Source organism: Impatiens glandulifera, chromosome 1 (genome assembly GCF_907164915.1).
Source record: "Impatiens glandulifera chromosome 1, dImpGla2.1, whole genome shotgun sequence".
In the NCBI taxonomy this organism is placed as follows: domain Eukaryota; kingdom Viridiplantae; phylum Streptophyta; class Magnoliopsida; order Ericales; family Balsaminaceae; genus Impatiens; species Impatiens glandulifera.
In genome coordinates this window covers 108,771,557-108,791,256 of record NC_061862.1, presented here as the reverse complement: position 1 = coordinate 108,791,256, position 19,700 = coordinate 108,771,557, and the positions used below count along the sequence as shown (strand labels likewise).

Here is a 19,700-nt window from a genome sequence, read left to right as displayed (position 1 = left end):
TCCCAACCGACGATGCCTCATTGATGTTGAGGACCGAGAGCCGATGAACACTTAGTTTGGTGGGGGTAGGTGGTACAAGCCATTTATAAGTGTGTCGTGAAGGATCTCTATCTTCGTAATGAGATCCTTTACCATATAATATGATGGATGTAATTCAAAAAAATATTATTATCCATAGTAAAACTAGCAACACTTAATAAATTCCTGATAATTTGAGGTACATGTACAATTTTCGTAGCTGTAGAGGCTTAGATAAATCCGAAATAGTAGAGTTCTCAAATAATTTTCTCAAGGTAGGATTACTGATACCATACTCTAGGTAGGGTCTGATATAAAAGATAAAAAATCACTTAAAGTAGAGGGAGTGATATGTAAAAAATTATGGTCGAACTTGTGTCAACAGTTCATGACAAGATGACCAATTCCATTAGAAAGTTGACATTGTTGATTGGAACGATAATATGTAGATATTGTCCAAATCAATTTTATTTTGAGCATTTTGGATGTTAATTTTCTCTAGAGGTTCCTCTAGAATTTATAAAAGACACATTCGTAGAAGGCAATATTGAGATTTTATTGGCGAGTTCGAGCTACTACTCATGATTAAGGAGAAGATTAGTGAGATCTTTAGTGCTCACTGGTTGGACCCTCGTTGTGACAATGACGATGAGCGAATCGTATTCGGGGCCAAGACCTCCTGAAGTGTAATTAAAAGATCTAAATCAAATACTTTTTCTCCCATAGAAGCAAGATAATTGACAATATATTTTATGGATCGAAGATATTCAATCATCGATTTGTCTCCCTTTTTTAGAGCTTGGAGAAGTAATCGAAGTTGAACGAGACGACCCCTAGACTTTGTGACACACGTCCTTTCTAGGGCAAATCAGATGTGATGAGATGTTTCACAAGCATCTCCAATGATTTGAGCAAGAACGGGCTTAGTGAGAGCTGATAGGAACCAACTTATTATCCTTTGATCTTGTTCTTCCCAAATTTCCAAATCGAGATTGTATATGATGGTAGATTTTCCCTCTTTAACAATAGCATCGTTTTCAGCAGTAGCATTCGGGAATAATGATTTTTGCTAGAAACGAAATTAAGCAACCAATTCTCTTTTAGAACTGGTATCTTTTGAGCTTTTCAAAGAACAAAATTATATTGGTCAAGTTTGATAGAGATAGATTAAAAGAAGGAAGAAAATGAGTGAGTTTTATTTGTTTCAGCCATTTGATGGATCAAAAAAGACGAACAATTCAATATGCTATAATACCAAATTTAGAATATAAAATAGAGATATATTTTGATTGAGATAGAAAAATGACGAAGGTAGATCGATGAGCTTCAATCCCGAGAAAATAGTGTAGTGGACCTAAATCTTTAAGGGGGGGAAATGTGGTTAAATTGAGAGATGATTGAAGAGATGTGAGAAAGAATTGGTATTGAATATAATATTATCCACGTAGACAAGAAAATAATGATGTAATTTGTGGAGAGTGGTACATGAATAAAGAAGAATCATTTTTGGATTCTTGAAAATCAATGGAAAGAAGAATAGATTTAAAGGTAGTATACCATTCATGGGGAGCTTGTTTGAGCCCATGGAGTGTTTTATGAAGTTTGCACACATGATTAGGATAATCAGGATGAGTGAACCCAGATGGTTGAGACATAAAAACATCCTCGTGTAGAGCTCCATATAGAAAGGCATTGCTAACATCGAGTTGATGAATATGACATTAAAGAGTGACAACAAGTGAGAGGATGGTTCGGATGGTAGTATTTTTCACAAATAGGCTAAATGTTTCAAGATAATCAATGTCTTCTTGTTGATGAAATCCCTTTTCAACTAAACGAGCCTTGTGACGTTCAATGGAACCATCAGCTCTTTGTTTGATTTTGAAAATGCATTTGTAACTCACGATATTCTATGAGGATCGAGGAATAAGAGACCACGTCTTGTTTTGAATTAGAGAATTAAACTCATATGGGTGGAGAGGTGTGGGTGGTGGCAATGTTGGCATTGTGAAAGGCATGAGTTTTGGCACATGTGATCATATAGTGAGAGGAACATTCAAGAACATGTATAACTGTGGAAAGTCCATGTATGGGAGTAGGAGGATTGATTGGAGATGAATTGGTTGATGGTATATAGGAGTTTGATGTTGGTGAGTTGGTTGGTGAAGATGGATGGTTGGAGTTTAATGATGAGTGTTCGGATGTTGGAGAAGATGGTAGATCAGAGGTTTGTGATGTTAAAATGTGTGATTGCAGGCCATATGATTAACCCGCGGGGATTAGTTGCATAATTATTGATGGATGTAATTTGAAAGGATAATGAAAAGGCAAACAAGGATAACCATTAGATTAATGAATTAGTGGTCGTTGGATTAAAGAATTGATGAATAGTTTTAGGATTTAATTTACAATTATATATCCTTCATTCTAATTTCTTTCTACACATTATCTTATTATCATTTATCACTCTAGAATTCTAAAATTCTTTCATGTTATTTTTGAGTTTTTTCGAGTTTCTTGACTCGACTATTTCTATTTGAACCCCGGTGATATTTCAGGTATGCTAGTCAAGTTCGATGCGTGGTGATTCTAGTACAAAATCACTACTATATTTGTTGTACCCTAAGAGATATCATTTGCGATAAAATCCAGCATAAACGAGAGACGATATAATTGTTTTAAGAGAAATGTGTCTAACACATGTCTCAGATCAACATCTCATTCGGTGATTTTGTTCTTCATAGAATTTTATTTCATTTATTTATAACATTATTATATATATATTATGTAATTTATTCAAGACAAGATGTCTAACACAATTGAGGTGACGTCTCCACCTCTTCGTAACTCATTATGCATCGACTAACCATAATACATCATTTTTTCATGCATTTAAAATTTGTTAAGATCCCTCCATTTATTACACTCCATCCAATAAACAAAATTTTTTAAGGGATTTAGAATCCTATAACTTCTCATATAGGAAACACATACGAGGCAATCTATTCAAATAAAGTGTAATAATGACCCACCTTTTTTTAGAATAAAGGAGAACTAGCATGACACACCCACAATCATAACTCCCCGCTTCTAGATGGAATTGAACCCGTGACCTTTTGGTCTCTTAAACCGACTCTTAACACTGGGATACCTTGGTGGAATAAAAATGACCCACCTTAAAAGAATCTATATCTTGTCAACATAAGATGTCACATGAAGAAGGAATCACAATCTTGCGTCCAACTAAAAACATCCTTTCATGTAAAGTTAACTCTTTAACATTAAGTCTTCTCATTTATCTGATTGTACTCACAAACTATTCGAACGTTGAACCAATATGTCCTTGACTGAAACATTTATACATATCGCGACCGGAGCGAAGGTCTAGTAGTGATTCTAGTGCAGAATCACTACTAGATTCGTTGTACCATGAGAGACAGTCATCTGCGATAAACTTCAGTACAAACGAGAGACGGTGTAATTGTTTTAAGAGAAATGTGTCTAACACATGCCTCCGATTAATATCTCATTCGGTGATATCGTTCTTCATAAGTTTTATTTTATTTAATTTATTTATAACATCATTATATATATATTTTTTGTAATTTATTTAAGACAAGATTTTTAACACAATTGAGGTGACGTCTCCACCTCTTTGTAACTCATTATGCATCGACTAACCATAATACACCATTTTTTCATGCATTTAAAGTTTGTCAAGATCCTGTATGACACTCCATCCAAAAAACAAAAAATTTGAAGGGAATTTAGAATCCTTTAACTTCTCATATGAGGCAATTTCTGCAAATAAAGTGTAACAATGACCCACCTTTTTTTTTGGAATAAAGGAAAACTAACATGACACCCCCACAGTCATGACTCCCCACTTACATCTAAATTGTTTCTAGATAGAATTGAACCCGTGACTTTTTGGTCTTTTAAGCCGACTCTTACAACTGGGCTACCTTGGTAGGATAACAATGACCCACCTTAAAAGAATCTATATCTTGTCAACGTAAGATATCACGCGAAGAAGGAATCACAATTTTGCGTCCCACTAGAAACATCCTTTCATGTAAAGTTAACTCTTTAACATTAAGTCTTCTCATTTATCTGATTGTACTCGCAAAACTATTTGAACGTTGATTGAATATGTCCTTGATTGAAACATTTATACATATCGCGACTGAAGCAAAAGTCAGGAATGATAAGACAAGACTCTTGACACTACATCATACATCACCTAAGAATTTAATCGATGAGTCGTTGCCTACCAAGAACTTACATTGTCCACAATAAGACTTCAACATAGTAGAGAGGTCTTCCCAAAAGCTACGACCAATTGTTCGGTGGTTAATTTTGATGAACTATCCAAACCAATCTTGTTCAACTGGCATCAATTCATGTCAACTTATAAATAATTGAATCCAAATAGAATTTGTTGCCCCCATTTTGACAAGAAAAAACTTTGTTAAATAAATTTAAACCCTTACTTTCCAAGCCTTTTATGTTTGAAATTCTTCACCTGACCCCCACTCACTAAACTACTAAAAGAAGACTCACATAAAATTCTTTACTTTTAATTATCTATTATATATATATATATATTTAAATGTAATAAAAAAAAACACCTTATGAATTGTCCAATAATAATATTCTTTATCTTCTTTACTTGATTTACAACATAAATTTCAAGTTAGAATAAAACTGGGTAAAAACAAAACTTTTCAATTGTTAAAAAGAAAGGAAAAAAACTTAAAAGAGGTATAAAAACTAACATATATTTTAATAAAGAAATGCATTAAAATAGATATATTATATATCAAGACATAATCCATAATTAACATGAGCTTACTGCATAGCTATCTCATGATACAACAATATTCAACTGAACAACCAAATTCAAAACAAAGAACACTATCATAATCCGAAGATATAGCTTTTAAGTCGAGTTAACAACACTCCTAATAGCAAAAATATTCGAAGAAATGACAGCTATCTAAGTCAAAATTTTCCCATCCTAAATCATTGTTCGACCTCTGAGGAAACGCCAAGGTCCAGTTCCAGTTCCCATCCTACATCAAATCATAAATTTTCAATCAATCAAATGACACAACAATCTTACATTTTTTTGTGCTGAATTGTTTGTTTTACCTCCAAATGCCAGCAAAGGTGCGCAAGCCCATATAAATGGTCAAAGCAAGCCATATTCCAATAAAGCCACTGGTCTTGGAGAGAGCAAATAACGACCCAATGCTCACTAGAGCCACGGCAACCTGAAAAAAAAGATTGTGGGTAATTAATTGCATACTTTTATTTTTTTTACTTATAGCATCAAATCCTCATTGTGACTATTATTTACCATGGAATAAGCAGAATAAGCAAAATCCGATGCCCCAAAGTTTACACCATCGAATACGAAGGCCAATGAGTTTATCGGTTGAGTTGCAGCTACAAACTGGGGACAATCAAATCAAAATACATTTCAATTAGAATTTCATTTTACTATTTTGTGAACTGATTGGAAGGAGAATGAGTACCGGAATGCCAATGCTTATGAAGTAAATAACATTCTTGTCCTTGGTAAATATTCCTGACCCAAATTGCAATCCAAGTCCAACAACCACAGAAAGCCCCAAACCAAGGATAAATCCCATCTGCATAAAAACCGATATTTGAAAATTTTCTACCCACAGTCAAGCACTAATCACGCTTCCAAAATGGTTTACCTGTAATACTCGAGATGCAGCAGCCGTTGCCTTTTCATAGTCCTTCTCAGCAAATGCACAAGCTAAAATTGCCTAGAAGAATTGTATAAAATTGATATCATATTGATACACCAATTTTTTACTTTGCCAAAAAATCAAAAACAAAATCTATTCGACCAAAAAGTTTTATAAGACAAAAAAAATAGAATGATCTATAAATTTGTCAAAAAATCACTTCTTATACCAAATACAAACAAAATCACTTCACCTTTTCATTTCTTTTGACAATTTAAAAAAATTATTTCAAGAAAATACCAATTTCCAAAAGAGCATTGGATTGGTCCTTTTTATGAATTTGAGTCAAGGCAGGTAAGAATTTCAGAATGTATAGAGGTGGTTGGAAACACTTTTTGTTAATGTTTCTGTATATGACTAAATTTCGTTTCCAAACATTTTTCTATAACTGGAAACAAAAAATCAATAGTGTTTCCAAACCAGAAGCTTTATACCTGTCCAGCAACTGCCAACCCGTCAGCCAGCAATGATGATGTCATCCAAACTTGCAAGCAAATTTGGAAGGCAGCCATGGGTGTAGTCCCAAGCCTTGCAGCCAATGAGGCTGCAAGAGTCACACAGAAGGTCACGGCTATGACCCTTGCCAATAACATGACACCTGTATCCAGATTTACATAAAAAGAGAGTAAATAACTTGAAGTCCTTCACTATTGAGAAATTGGTTCAGAAACAAAGAAGTTACCATTTTTAAGAAACCGGCCAAACTGCAAATTTTTGCTGCTTGGAGGTAACAGAACAACTTTTTGGACTAATTTGCACAACAAGATCAATGCAATTAGGTACCTATATAACAGACCAGAGACAATTCTTAGATAGAATAAAGAAAAGACTTGTAGCGAGAAACTAAACATTAGAAGATAAATATTACTGAGAAAGCACATGGGCGATAGCAGCACCACTGACTCCCAAACGGCATGTAAACATAAATATCGGATCCAATATTATGTTCATCACATCTCCGACGACTGAAAACAAAAGATGAAATTGAATCATATTTTTAATGAAATTGCACGAACATCATTTTTAAATTAAAGAGGGGCATTGATTTAAATGTTTACTTTTTATAATATAATGCATACCTGTGGCATATAATGGAGTTTTGGTGTCTTTGAATCCTCTAAAAACTCCTTGCATGGCTAAGGAGAGCAGAACAGCAGGCGCACCAAAAGCCCTTAATGTCAAATATCTTTGTGCAGGTTTTAGCATAGGAGATCCCTATTAGAGAAATAGTTCAGTTTGTTGCCATCTCTTGAAATATCTAAACAAACATTTTTGGGGACATTTTATTTTTTAGATTTCTATTAGACACTTCAATTGGAATCGAACATGAGATCTCAACCTCTAAGTTCAAGACTCCTGGTAGGTGGAATTGGAAAGCTATATGGTTTTATGCAATAAAAAGATACTCACAGATTTGACTCCCATGAAACCCAAGATTGGTTTTGCTAGGAAAATGAGAAATATGGTCTGAAGGAGGCCAAGGACACCACCCAGAAGAAGTGCAGTGGATGCTGATGGAATATGTCGTTTCTCTTTTCTTGATTTGGACTTAACTGTCTTGTTGCTGCTACTAACCACCATTGGTTGTTTGTCTTCAACGGTCTCAGAATTTCCTAACATCAATTCGGTAGGCTTAACAGTTGATGCCACACCCTTTTCCAAGTTTTCTAGTTCCACATCTTCTTCTGGTGTGGTTGGCTCATTCTTCTCGATGTCCTTATTAGAGACCATTTTAGTGTTCTCTGGCTCGCCATCTACTGGCATCAACTGTTTCTGTTCATTAGTTTTGGTGGGTAATACATCGGAATCCTCCGCTATTATGGCAGCCTTCATATTTAATCTTGTCATGGTATCTTCCTCAGCAACGAAAGAAGTAGTCAAGCTGACAAGTGGAAATATAGTAACCTTTGACACTTGATTGAAAATCGCAATAGCAACTCCCACAGCAGCAAGATCCACTGGACCTGTAACAAAATCCATTGGAATATTAATGAATATTATTGCCTCTTCTTGTAGATATAACTTGCCTTATTTTATTTTACTTAATTTTTATAACCATGGCCACTTCAGGGTGGGTGATTTAACTTGCCTTATTATTCTCAAACTAAGAATATATCATCTATGTGTTACAATGGATTGTCACCACAAAAAGAATGACAACAATTCCAAAGTTAACTCTAAAAAGAGAAGAAGGTGTTGAATTACTGTAAACTAGTTATTAATTATTGAGAAACTGGCCTATCTGCAAGTAATGGTTAATAATTAGAAATAACTGAACCTTTGCCAAGCCATTAATTTAGTGTTATGAGAAAATTGAGATTCACTAATGAAGTGCAAATGATAACACAAACTGACCTAACCGTCCGATGTATGCAGTGTCTATTAGAGAAGCAATGGGATCAGCAGCCAAGGCCAGTGCTGCAGGAAGTGCAATCTGTAGAATCTCCACTCCGAGTTCATCCATCTTGAAAACAAGCCTAGAATTCAATTTGAAAACGTTAAATAATCACTTTCTCTAATCTGGAGACTAGAATATCTCATCCAGATCTAAACAGACTTCATAAGACAAACGATACCTTCTAAAAAATACTGTAATAGTTCTAGAAGTGCAAAATATCATAAAAAGAGAACATGCAATATGACAATACCTAGCATTATTGAAGAAAACAAGAATTGGCCAAGTACAGTTTCTATGTTCTGGTGGTGGGACACTTCCTTCTTCGGCCATGATTAATAGACTGAAAATCCTTAAGTTCACTGAATACTTTCGTGAAATTATCCAACTTCTTTCAACTAAACCGATATTTTTTTTTTCTACCAGCAGATAATCTTTACCTGCATTTTGTGCAACTGTGTCAATGTATTGTAGGAAGACAATAGTTTAGAAGAACAAAGTATGGCGTGTAGCATATATACATTTTAAATAAATAATAGATGATAAAGTAGATGACCCCAATTAGAATAAGGACAATGCCATGAAAAGGAAACTTTGTTAGCAGATCATGGTTAAGACAAAATTCATATTCTACTCCTGACTGACCTTCTCCTTAAAATTGATAAAAGTCCAAATAGAGTGTGTTGGTTAACTATATAGATAAGAGTATTTATATCCTAAACCTAAACTGAGTACCAGTAAAGACCTCCCTCAGTACATTCAAAGAGTATACTTACACAAAATGCCTCTCTTATTTAATGAAAGTGAGTGAATTCAGTAACTTTTCCTAACTGTGATGGACACTTTGGAAAGAGCGAAAATGACGAAACTTTCGTGGAAAGCGATTGGGGAGATTTCTTCGTCCACACATTCGCTTGTAGTCATGCGAAACATCAAAATAAAAAGCCCCTCAGCTCCATACCAATTCATTGTAAGTGGGTTTTTTTATAAATTCAATGAATGTGAACAAACGGAAAACAACATCAATGTATGGTCAAAGAATGTAATTCATTAGAATAAATTGGAAGGAAAGAAAGGTTTTTGACTCATTTGTTTCTTTAATTAGGTTGGCGGTGATGTATTAGGGAATAAACTAGAGATAATATAAGGGCAGCAATATTGTCCGTACTTCTAATCCTAATGCCAACAATGAATTGAATGTACCTCCCCTGGTCCAACACTTCCCTGATAGATAACTCATTCCACATGTATCACTTTTCTTCCTTTTTAACTAATCTTACATCTTTAATTTCTATGCAAAGAACACTCAGCAGCACAAAACACATGTTGATGAATTGGGTCGATCTTAATAAGTGTGTGTCTATGCAGAGTATTAGTTTAAGAACAATAGATTTTCAGTTTCTGAGCCAGCCATAAATGACTTGGTCTGTTCCATGTTTCTCTTTCGAACATAAATCAAAAAAAAATTGAGTTTTCAAGATAAAGAGAGCAAGAGTTATCACCTACCTACTTACCCTTCTGTGCAAAAAGCCTCCCCCAGAACAGAAACAATCAAGATATTCAAAATTCTGCTCCAAACACGAAGCTCCAAATGGTACTCTATAAGCAATGAACCATGCAGGCCAATCGAACAGCTATGGATTTCATTTCATAAAACAAACATACAATTAGAAGCAATCATAATCATTATCGATCAAACGTTGATCATAAAACAATTAGAAAAAGACAATCGATTTCTTTAACTACCTACTACCAAAGGCTGAAATCACAGTCCAGTTTCATGCAAGTTTCTTCTACACATATATACATACATATATATAATAGCTAGGATCTATTTTTAGTAAAGTGTCCATTAATGACTCATTGCGCACTTTTGTCAAACATGTATTGTGCATGATTAATTAAAAATGATGTATGAATAGAAGACGACGAACCGAGCCCATCTCGTGGGAGGAGTCTTGGGAGTGCTCAATCATGTGGTTCTCACGAGTTTCCACGAGTTAACCACGCTTCGATGAATCGTGAGCTTTGTAGATGAAATGGGTTTTTGAGTTTAAATGAAAAACCCATCTATCATTATGGAAGGAATCAAAAACGAAATGGGATTTACAATAAACAGTTCATCTTCAATGCGGAGATTTCTTTCCCCTTGTGGATGAATTTTAAAGGCAACGAATATGGACGCCATTGTCAAAGCTCGAGCACGAAAGGTGTAGAAAAAGTGTATAATGATTAATGAAGTTCTGATCAAAAGCTATCATCTTTGCTTTGTTTGCTTCAATGTATATACCACTGTTTTCTGTACTCCCTTTTCCTTTTTAACGTAATCAATCCTTTTATTTTTGTCTTATAATTTTAATTATATTTTCTTACAACAAAAAGCAAATAAAGATTTTTAATCACTAAAATAATAATTTGATAAAATAGAAAAAAAAAATACATCAAAAATAAAAATAAAGTATTAGAGAGATCATGCAACACAAATCTTTTTAAATGTTAAAAATTAAAATTGAATTTTGAATTAAAACAAATCCAAGTTTAATCTTTTCACACCTTTACCTTATACAAAATAGATAATTATATTAACATTGTTTTATTACTTTTTACAATAAATTATTCTAGATATTTATTATATTAACTTAGACGAAAACTTAAACTATATACGAATTTAATAATTTTTACGGAATAATTTTAAAATTATAAAGAAAGTAGAACAAATTATTATTATAATTATAACAAAAATAAATTCAAAAATTTAGTATAACTAGACTAAACATTTATCCTCACAATTTAATGTTTATTTGTTTTAAAGTGTAATTAATTAACCATTATTATATTATTTAAATATTTATATTATTAATTTTAATATTAAGCTTAAATAATATTTTATTTTTAAATTTACTCATCATATTTTATTTTTAATAATATATAGTTAATTTATAAATTATTACAACTAAATCACTTAAAATTATTTTAATTAATAATAAAATATTAATAACAAAAAATTATTAATAATCAAGTATTATAATATATATATTGAAAGTAAATTATTTAATGGTTAGAGTGTAATATAATTATCATTGAGTATATACTTTTTTTTTTTATTTAAAGTGTTTAAGTCGGAATTCGTGATAATTGTTCTTTTAAAATTATTTTTATCAATTGAGATACTTAATGAGATAGTCTTTGAGTATATAGGAATTATTATATATATATATATATAATATGTTAATGTTAAAAAAATGTGACAAAAATTCAAAAGTGCAAATAAAATTTATAGAAAGAATGTATAATAAAATGAAGATCTTACATGTGATTATGACAAAATTACTAGCTCTTCAATGTTGTTATTTGTATGGACTCCTTCTCAATTATGTGAGTGTTCATACATTTCATTTCATTCCATTCTCACAAAGATGGTCTTTAAGTAGTAATCTCTTCTCCACTTTAGTTATCCTTGTCACTATCATGTCAATCATGTTGACATAATGAATAAACAAAAGAACAAACAAATAATTAATAACAATAAAAAATATATACCCTATTTCAAAATATTTTATACAGTTAAAATTAAGTACAAACAAGATACATGTTAAAAAAAATTAATTTATTGATTTATATGAGATAATTATTTTAAAATCTAATTTAATTATATTTATACATTATTTATTAATATTTTTTATTCACTAATCAAACAAAACTAAACTAACTCTAGTGAATTATTAAGAATTGAATAGTCATTTCCACTCTTCTTGCAAATGGGTTTAGATGAGGATGAGAAGATAGTATTAATTAATGTTGTGTTGGTTGTTGTTGTTTTTTATTTTGTAATCATTTTTTTTTACATTTTTTCAAAGAAAAAATTAAATTATTTAAAAAAATTCTAAACAGATATTTTTTTGACAAATAAAAAAAGACTTTATATTAATATGGATCATGATCATAAAAAATTTGAATTATAATTTAGAAAATATATTTTGTATTTAACTTTTAATTTTAATGATTTTTTAATAAGATACATGTTATTTTAAAAGTTATAATAAAACATTGTTTTTCAAATAAGTTTGTGGTACAATTATTAAATATCATAACTAGGATTTATTATATGATAAAAATAATTAAGGTTATTTTTATTTGTTTACAATGACAAGTCTATCTTCTTCCTTTTTTTAGTGCTTTTTAGGGTGGGTAACTTTGCAACTTTTTTCTAGGGGAAAAAGAAATTGAAAGTTTGCAACTACCGCATAAGTGGGTAACCTAATAATATATCACCACCTTCTTGCTTATGTCTGGTTTGGTCCACCTTACCTAATTTTTAATATGAAGCTTCGTATCATATTTATAAATTTACAAACCCATCAAAATAGTTTAATGGTAAGAGTCGATTTACGATATCAAAATGTCAAGCGTTCGATTCCAAAATTATCATGGTTAAGAGTTTGATGTTGTTTTTATGTATCATGGTTCTCCTCAAATTGTCTTTTTTTTTAGTTTGTTTTCTTTCTTTTATTATATTGGTGGCTTTTTTCAAACTTTTCACCACAATCACAATTATTGTGATAAGTGATAACATGCTTTATTGTGTTGGTTTCACCTTTTGGAGATTTTTTTTAATTATACAGTCTAAGCTTAACTGAATTTAGATTAATTAACCTTCTTAAATAATAAACTACTTGCACCAAGGGTTTTGGTTTATGTAATTCTATTCTCATTTAGAATAGTAAAATTTTGATAGAATTATAATGGGCAGATAAATTGTAGAGGTAATTGTATATATATATATATATATATATACTCATCAAATAAAATATAGCTTAATTATTTGAGTATCATTTCAAAATAAGAAAAAATTATTTTACATTGAAATTATCATTCAATTTAATAGGCAATGATTTTATTAATAATATATGTAACCAAGTTGTAAATGTAAATAAAAATGAGTATTCTGTGAGTTAATATATGAATCAACTCGCAGTTAAAATTTATTTATAAAATATATATTCATAAATATAATTTAACAAATGTATTCAAAAAGTATATTACATTTCTCCTTAGAATCTCTGTATTTTATTTATAAACAATTCTGATCTAAATTGAAAAATCCAAAAACAAATTGGACACATTCATATATACCATGTTATATACTATTAATTAAAAAGTTTTTTATTTTTATTTTTTTTAATAGAAAATTGGTTGGTTGAGAGGACTGATTAATAAAATAACTAAAATTAGCGAGTTTTTAATATTTTATTTTAAAAGATTTTGTATAAAATATACTAAAATTAATCGAATTTCTTACTTTCATTTTAAAACATTTTAAACGGCTTCGACAACCTATTTGATATTTAATCGCGACAATTTTTTGTGTCGTTAGATCTATATCGTTGGATTATTCAAAATGAGTATAATATTAACGTATTTTAATCTTGTAATGCAAAAACATCATTATATTTAATTGAAGTAATTATGTCATAATCTTGTCCAACCTCCAACACCATGTCTAAAATTCCATTTTAGTGCTTAGTAATTAAAAGGGTAGCAGTTTAATTAATTATCTTATCATGGGGAACCTATTATTGATCATCACTTTAAGTCAATTGGCATTAAAGAGCCCCCAAATGTTAATGGAGTTCAATTGGCAATTAATCTGCTCGCTATTGATGATAATGATAAGATAATTAATAGTGATTAGTGGTTGTTCTTATCTTTTGAATTTTACTAATGATGTTTGACAAGTTACTCACCTTTTATTGAAACTCCTCAAATTTAACCTAGCAAGAAAAAAACAAACACAGTTTTATGTTGTTAAATAAAATATATTTCACTTGAGCATTTACTCAAATATTTGGAAATTATATTATCATTTTATAAAGAAAATGAAAAAGTATTATCTACAAAATCACATAACTTATACATGCTTGAATCATTTTACATTAATTCCACTAAAATATTGTTGCCCTACAAGAAAAACTAACTAAACTAAATTCTCATGTATCATCATATCGATCAATGAACTAAGTCTATCACCAATTTTTCGTAGTCAATTTGATATCTCTTTTCCGTTCTCATCGGTTTCACTTTAATATATAGTTTATTTTCAAGTTTTGTTTTAACATCTATTTTTTTAAACAATTCAATTCTCAAAAGCTTCACATGCCTAATCACACTTCTTAACTCATTTCGTCAAGTTACATCCTAAGTTGAAATTTTACAACAATTCATTTAAATTTGTTATATATAGTCTCTATCCAAACAACCGTTATTCTTGTCGTCGTCATCCTTCTCCTCCAATGTCAATAATTTGAACTATAATCATTTCATAAAAATGTTTATGAGAATATTTACGACAATAAACAAATAAACATATACCAGAGATAAATCAAATGTTAAGAGAGAACCGATATGAAAATACAATAACACACTAAATTACCAACATCAAAAAAATTCACAATGCAACCGATAACAAAAGAAACTTGAATTTACCTTGGCAAGTGTTAAAAATAAATTAAACTTCAAATAAGCCTACCCTAGTAGGATCACATGAAACTTGTTGTAAAAGATTGTTGAAATTAAAAATAACTATCATTCAAAAGATTGTTGAAATATGCTGCAGGTTGATTATATAATTGTATATTTTTTAAAGTTTAGAAGCTTAGTTTTGTCTTGGGAAAAAGCTAAGGGGCTTTCTTTCCTTAGTTACTTGTCAAACTACAAGATGATGAAAAATGGGAGATCTCAGAATTACTTGAGAAGTGCGTTCTTTGATAGAATCACACTGGAGAGAGAGAGAGAGAGTTGGCTTATGCATGCTTGTCCACCAAAATGATGCAAACACCATATCCGCTTATAAAACTATTATTACATTTTTTTTTATTGTTTTTATAATACTATTTAAAAAAAAATTAATATTAAGATGAAATACTTTATAGAAAAAAATATTTTTAAGTAAATTTATAAAAATGTTTGTGTTTTTGTTCAAATTCAAACTCAATCAACTCATGAAAGTGTTCCCTAATAGGAAAAAAAAGAAAAGAAAGAAAGTGTTCCTACTTGCCAGGCTAATTTATTTTGGAAGAATTTGACATAATATTTTGAGATTTTTTAGAGTAATGGGTTTCTTTTTTCTTTATATTTGTATTTCATAACTTTCATAACTTTTAGGAAAAGATTTAGAATTAGGGTTAGCGGCGGATGTGGCCAAGTGGATCAAGGTTCAATCCCCGTTGTTCGCCCATCAATGAATATTTTTCACTCACTGAAAACCAAGCCTAACTTCTTGAATACTAGGAAATCGAAGATATGCCAAATCGTTCTCTATCGAAGCGTAGTTAATCAAGAATACTCCATTGTGGAATAGACAACTAGGGTAGAAGAATTTAATGAGTGCCAATGAAATGAAAAGAACATACATCAACATAAAAATAAATAAAAATTCCAAAACAACCTTCAAAACTTCAAATCATATATAGAAATTCTCAATTGTGTGTATTGTAGTCGTGTTTAAGATAGATTCATTTTTATCTTTTTCGTACCACTTCTTTATTTACTGATTAATTTGACAATTTTATCACACCAATTGTTTCATCTCGACCAATATTGAAATTTCATTGTTTGGTTCTTCAATGGTCAATTATGTGAGGAAACTCAATATTTTATTATTTATAGTTTTTTATTTTTTTAGTATGTAGTCTTCTTATAAAGAGTTTGTTAATGGAAATGACAACATATTTATAATTTAAAGAAACACTAAGTGATAAAATTAAACTGCAAAGACAAAATAAATACAATGCCAAAATATATGAAAATTAGGTCACCCTAAACTCATAAAAAACATTATCATTAAATTTGTAAACAACTAAATTGATTAAAACAACTAGAAGCCATCATCTCACAACAAAAACTGATATGAACATAGAAAAACATAACAATTTCTTAACATGTTCATTATTGCACAAAATGATGGTTGTCAACTTGTAAAATTTGGAAGGAGATCAAATTTGATTGATTACAAAAGGAGAAGATAATATATTGTGATTTGATTTAACGTTTAAGAGAAAGATTAGAGACAAATATAAAAAATTAAGATAACTATGTATAGGCTAAAAACAAAATGAAATTGTAAACTAGTTAAACACTTTTATCACAACCGATCGATAATGTATAGTTTAGATAATAAGTGATTTGAAGTAAAAAAATTATCACTATGTTCTATTCAAATTACACAACTAAATTGAAGTAAAGGAGATAGCTTACAAATTGATTAAATTATGTGGAATCTAATCAAAATAACTTATTCATATTATAAAAAAAAACAATAGTGAAGTCACTTTCTATGGGTTGTTGTCATCCACCCAATAGAATTCCATATATAGGTATATATAGTTTAATAATATTGATAAAATTCCATACTATCCTTTCAAACAAAAACATTATATGAACATAAAAGAACATTTTTCAAGAAGCTCATTATTGCAATGATAGTTACAAGAAATAAAATTGAGAGATAAATACAATGATAATGGCAACATCAACTATTGATTATGGGAAGAGAATGGACGTGATTGCGATTTGATTTGATTCAAACGTTTAAGATAAAAATGCTAAAAAGACAAATATCAAAATTTAAGAAATTTATGCACGCAAAAATCAAAACAAAGTTGTAAGCTAGTTAAACACTTTCATTACAACTAATATATACATTTCAGATAACATGAGATTATTTTGAACTAAAACATTTATCATTATAAGATTTTATATTGGATTATCAATAAACAAATATATTGAAGTGGATGGAATCACATACAAATTAGTTGAATTACATGAAACACATATTAGAACAACATATTCATATTTACAAAACTTGATTGGTTGTCATCCACCCAATAGATTTCCATATATAGTTTAATAAGATTGAATAATAACTTGTACCATCATCTCCAACAAAAACTTGATATTAACATAGAAGAACGTAACAATTTATCAATATGTTCATTACTGTACAAAATGAAGATTACTATGAATAAAATTGAGTAATATGATTATAATGATAATGTCAAAATCAACTACTCATTAAGAGAGGAAAAAGGCGATGATTATAATTTGATTTGCCCGTTTAAGAAAAATGTTAGACAAATATAAAAATTTAATATATATATATATTTATACGCTAAAAAAAACAAAATTGTAAACTAGTTAAAAACTTTCAACTCAAGTGATATATACAGCTCAATAACAATAATTTTGGACTAAAAAATTTGTCACTATAAAATAACAACTAAATTAAAATGTACAACTTGACATACAAATTAGTTGAGTTACGGGAAAGTTGATTAGAACAACATATTAATATTAGAAAAAACTAGTGAAATCACTTTCTCTGGGATTAGAATTTTAACCATTGTTATCCACCCATAGAATTTCATATATAGGCATATATAGTTTAATAAGATTATAACCACTCATACCACCATCTTAAACAAAAACATGATATGAACATAGAAGAACATATATACCAAATGATTATGATTATTATTCTACAAAATGATGTTTGTGAGGAATAAAATTGCGAAATACAACATAAACTCTTGATGACAAAAGAATAAAGGACGTGATCATTGCGATTTAATTTGACCATTTAAAAAAAAAAAGGTTAGAAACAAATATTAAAATTTGAGATATCTATATAAACACTAAAAACAAAACCTGGTTGTAACTAGTTAAACACTTTGATCACAACGATATATTCAGTTCATATAACACGAGATTTGAATTAAAAAATTTATCAATTAACCAAATTGAAGTGATGAATTGAATTACGATTGATGCTCGTAAGAACAACTTATTAATATTTAAATAAAACTAAAAAAATAGGGAAGTCACTTTCAATGGAGTTAGAACTTTAAGAGTTGTAATCCACTCCAATAAAATTCTCTATATATAATATAGTTTAATAAGATTGATAACAACTTTTAGTTAATAATTCCTAGGCTTTATTTAAATGTTCTATATAATATAAATAAATAATAATAACTTTTCTTAAAGAAGTAATAACCTATTTTAATTACTAATTATAAAAAAAGAAATGTCACTAAGTACTAATACATTATCAATTTATTAGTATGTGTGATTTCGATAGGTCCAACATGTATAAAGCGAAAACAATTAAAGCACTGACAAATTGGATGCTTGTGCTGAACACACGCAAAGAAGATGGTAGACACGAGTGCACAATTACTTAATTAGTGAACTTGAGAAAGACCACAAGCCATTAAGGAAAAGTTTATTAAAATTGGCCTTTTCTACTTTAGTTTTATATCATTTCTTTTGGGTTATTGGTGGTCATGTAACTAACAAATTGAGGAATTATATATTCATTAAAGAAGACCATGTATCACCTAAATTCTGTGGGTAGAGATCATAGAAGTCCCACAACTTTTGAATAGACTATGTAAGCTTTCATCTTGTTTGGTCCTCTCCTAAATGATAAATTATGGTCTAAAAATTGATGAAATACACATCATGTCAAATTATTTAGAGGCTTTAAGTTGTAAAAGTGTTTAAAATAACTCAATTTACAATTATTTTAGTGAACAAACTTTCATTGAAGTAAATTCTTGATTTTAACTGTATTAGTTAGTTGAGAATGTTTATGGGAAGATCTGGGGGCTAGTTCTCTGGGAAATGGCGATGGAGTTCGCAGTCATGGCGACAACATGCGGGGTTAATATAAAAAATCGGGAACAAACTTACAATTTTGGGAAAATATCAATGCTCATGAAAATCTCCATGTTGGCTCTAGACTCCATTGTATCATTTCTATGAGTAATGTCTTGGATTTAGAATTTTTGATTTTTAGAGCCACATGTGTAGGATTGGATTTACAATTTAGGAACTAAATTGGTTTATTGAGATGTTATTATTGGCGCCTAAATTCAAGATGATATTAGATAACTTCTCCAACCTCATTACTTGTTTTACTGCTTCTAAACAAAGATGTGCATTTCCAAATTTTTGTTATTTTGTTGGATGAAACATGTAATCTGGCCATTTGGTTCATTCATTGATTAATGTTTTGAGTATGATGGTCCCAAAACTCCTCTCATTAGTCAACCAATAAGAACACTTAAGACATCATAGACGTTGACTTCAATGAGGAGGCACTATAATTGAAGTTTAGTTGGGAGTTTGTTGTACCTTACGATTACGAGACCCGATATCATGTATGCTACGAGTTTATTATCTCGGTTTATGCACCAATCAAGCAAAATTCATTTTGGAGTTGCAAAAAGAGTGTTGCGATACATAGAAGGGACTATGAAGTATGGTCTCATGTTTGAAGGGAATGATAGTGAAGATATTGAGTTGTTTGAGTTCTGTGATATCAATTGGGCTAAAAGCATGGATGACATAAAGAGTACATCTGGGTATTGTTTTTCACTCGGTTCAGGTATTTTTTCATATACATCGTAAAAGCAAGAGAGAGTTGCACATTCCTCGGCCGAAGC

The 19,700-nt window shown here is 30.2% G+C and overlaps 1 protein-coding gene across 4 annotated transcripts; it reads right to left on the bottom strand.

The window, feature by feature from the left end:
• Positions 1-4,799: 4,799 nt before the first annotated feature.
• Positions 4,800-10,322, bottom strand: LOC124922805 (protein DETOXIFICATION 43-like). Of its 4 annotated transcripts, none has more exons than XM_047463512.1 (14): positions 10,131-10,322; positions 9,703-9,830; positions 8,450-8,636; positions 8,157-8,278; positions 7,212-7,765; positions 6,881-7,016; positions 6,670-6,766; positions 6,484-6,584; positions 6,236-6,399; positions 5,748-5,819; positions 5,559-5,675; positions 5,381-5,476; positions 5,173-5,294; positions 4,800-5,093 (listed from the first exon to the last, which is right to left on the bottom strand). In XM_047463512.1, exons 3-14 carry the CDS (start codon positions 8,527-8,529, stop codon positions 5,039-5,041), a joined length of 1,716 nt encoding a protein of 571 aa, XP_047319468.1. In that variant the 5' UTR covers positions 8,530-8,636; positions 9,703-9,830; positions 10,131-10,322; the 3' UTR covers positions 4,800-5,038. The 4 variants fall into 4 exon arrangements, with proteins under 4 accessions (XP_047319468.1, XP_047319470.1, XP_047319469.1 ...); XM_047463514.1 differs by having other exon boundaries at positions 9,711-9,830; XM_047463513.1 differs by lacking the exon at positions 10,131-10,322 and adding an exon at positions 9,943-9,977.
• Positions 10,323-19,700: the final 9,378 nt, after the last annotated feature.

Excerpts from the sequence above, each read along its gene's own strand:
- LOC124922805 (XM_047463512.1), bottom strand. The coding sequence starts at position 8,529 with ATGGCCGAAGAAGGAAGTGTCCCACCACCAGAACATAGAAACTGTACT. Across the intron at positions 7,766-8,156 it reads TGCATACATCGGACGGTTAG|GTCCAGTGGATCTTGCTGCT; the intron begins GTCAGTTTGTGT and ends ATTTTGTTACAG. Across the intron at positions 5,477-5,558 it reads TCATAAGCATTGGCATTCCG|TTTGTAGCTGCAACTCAACC; the intron begins GTACTCATTCTC and ends GATTGTCCCCAG.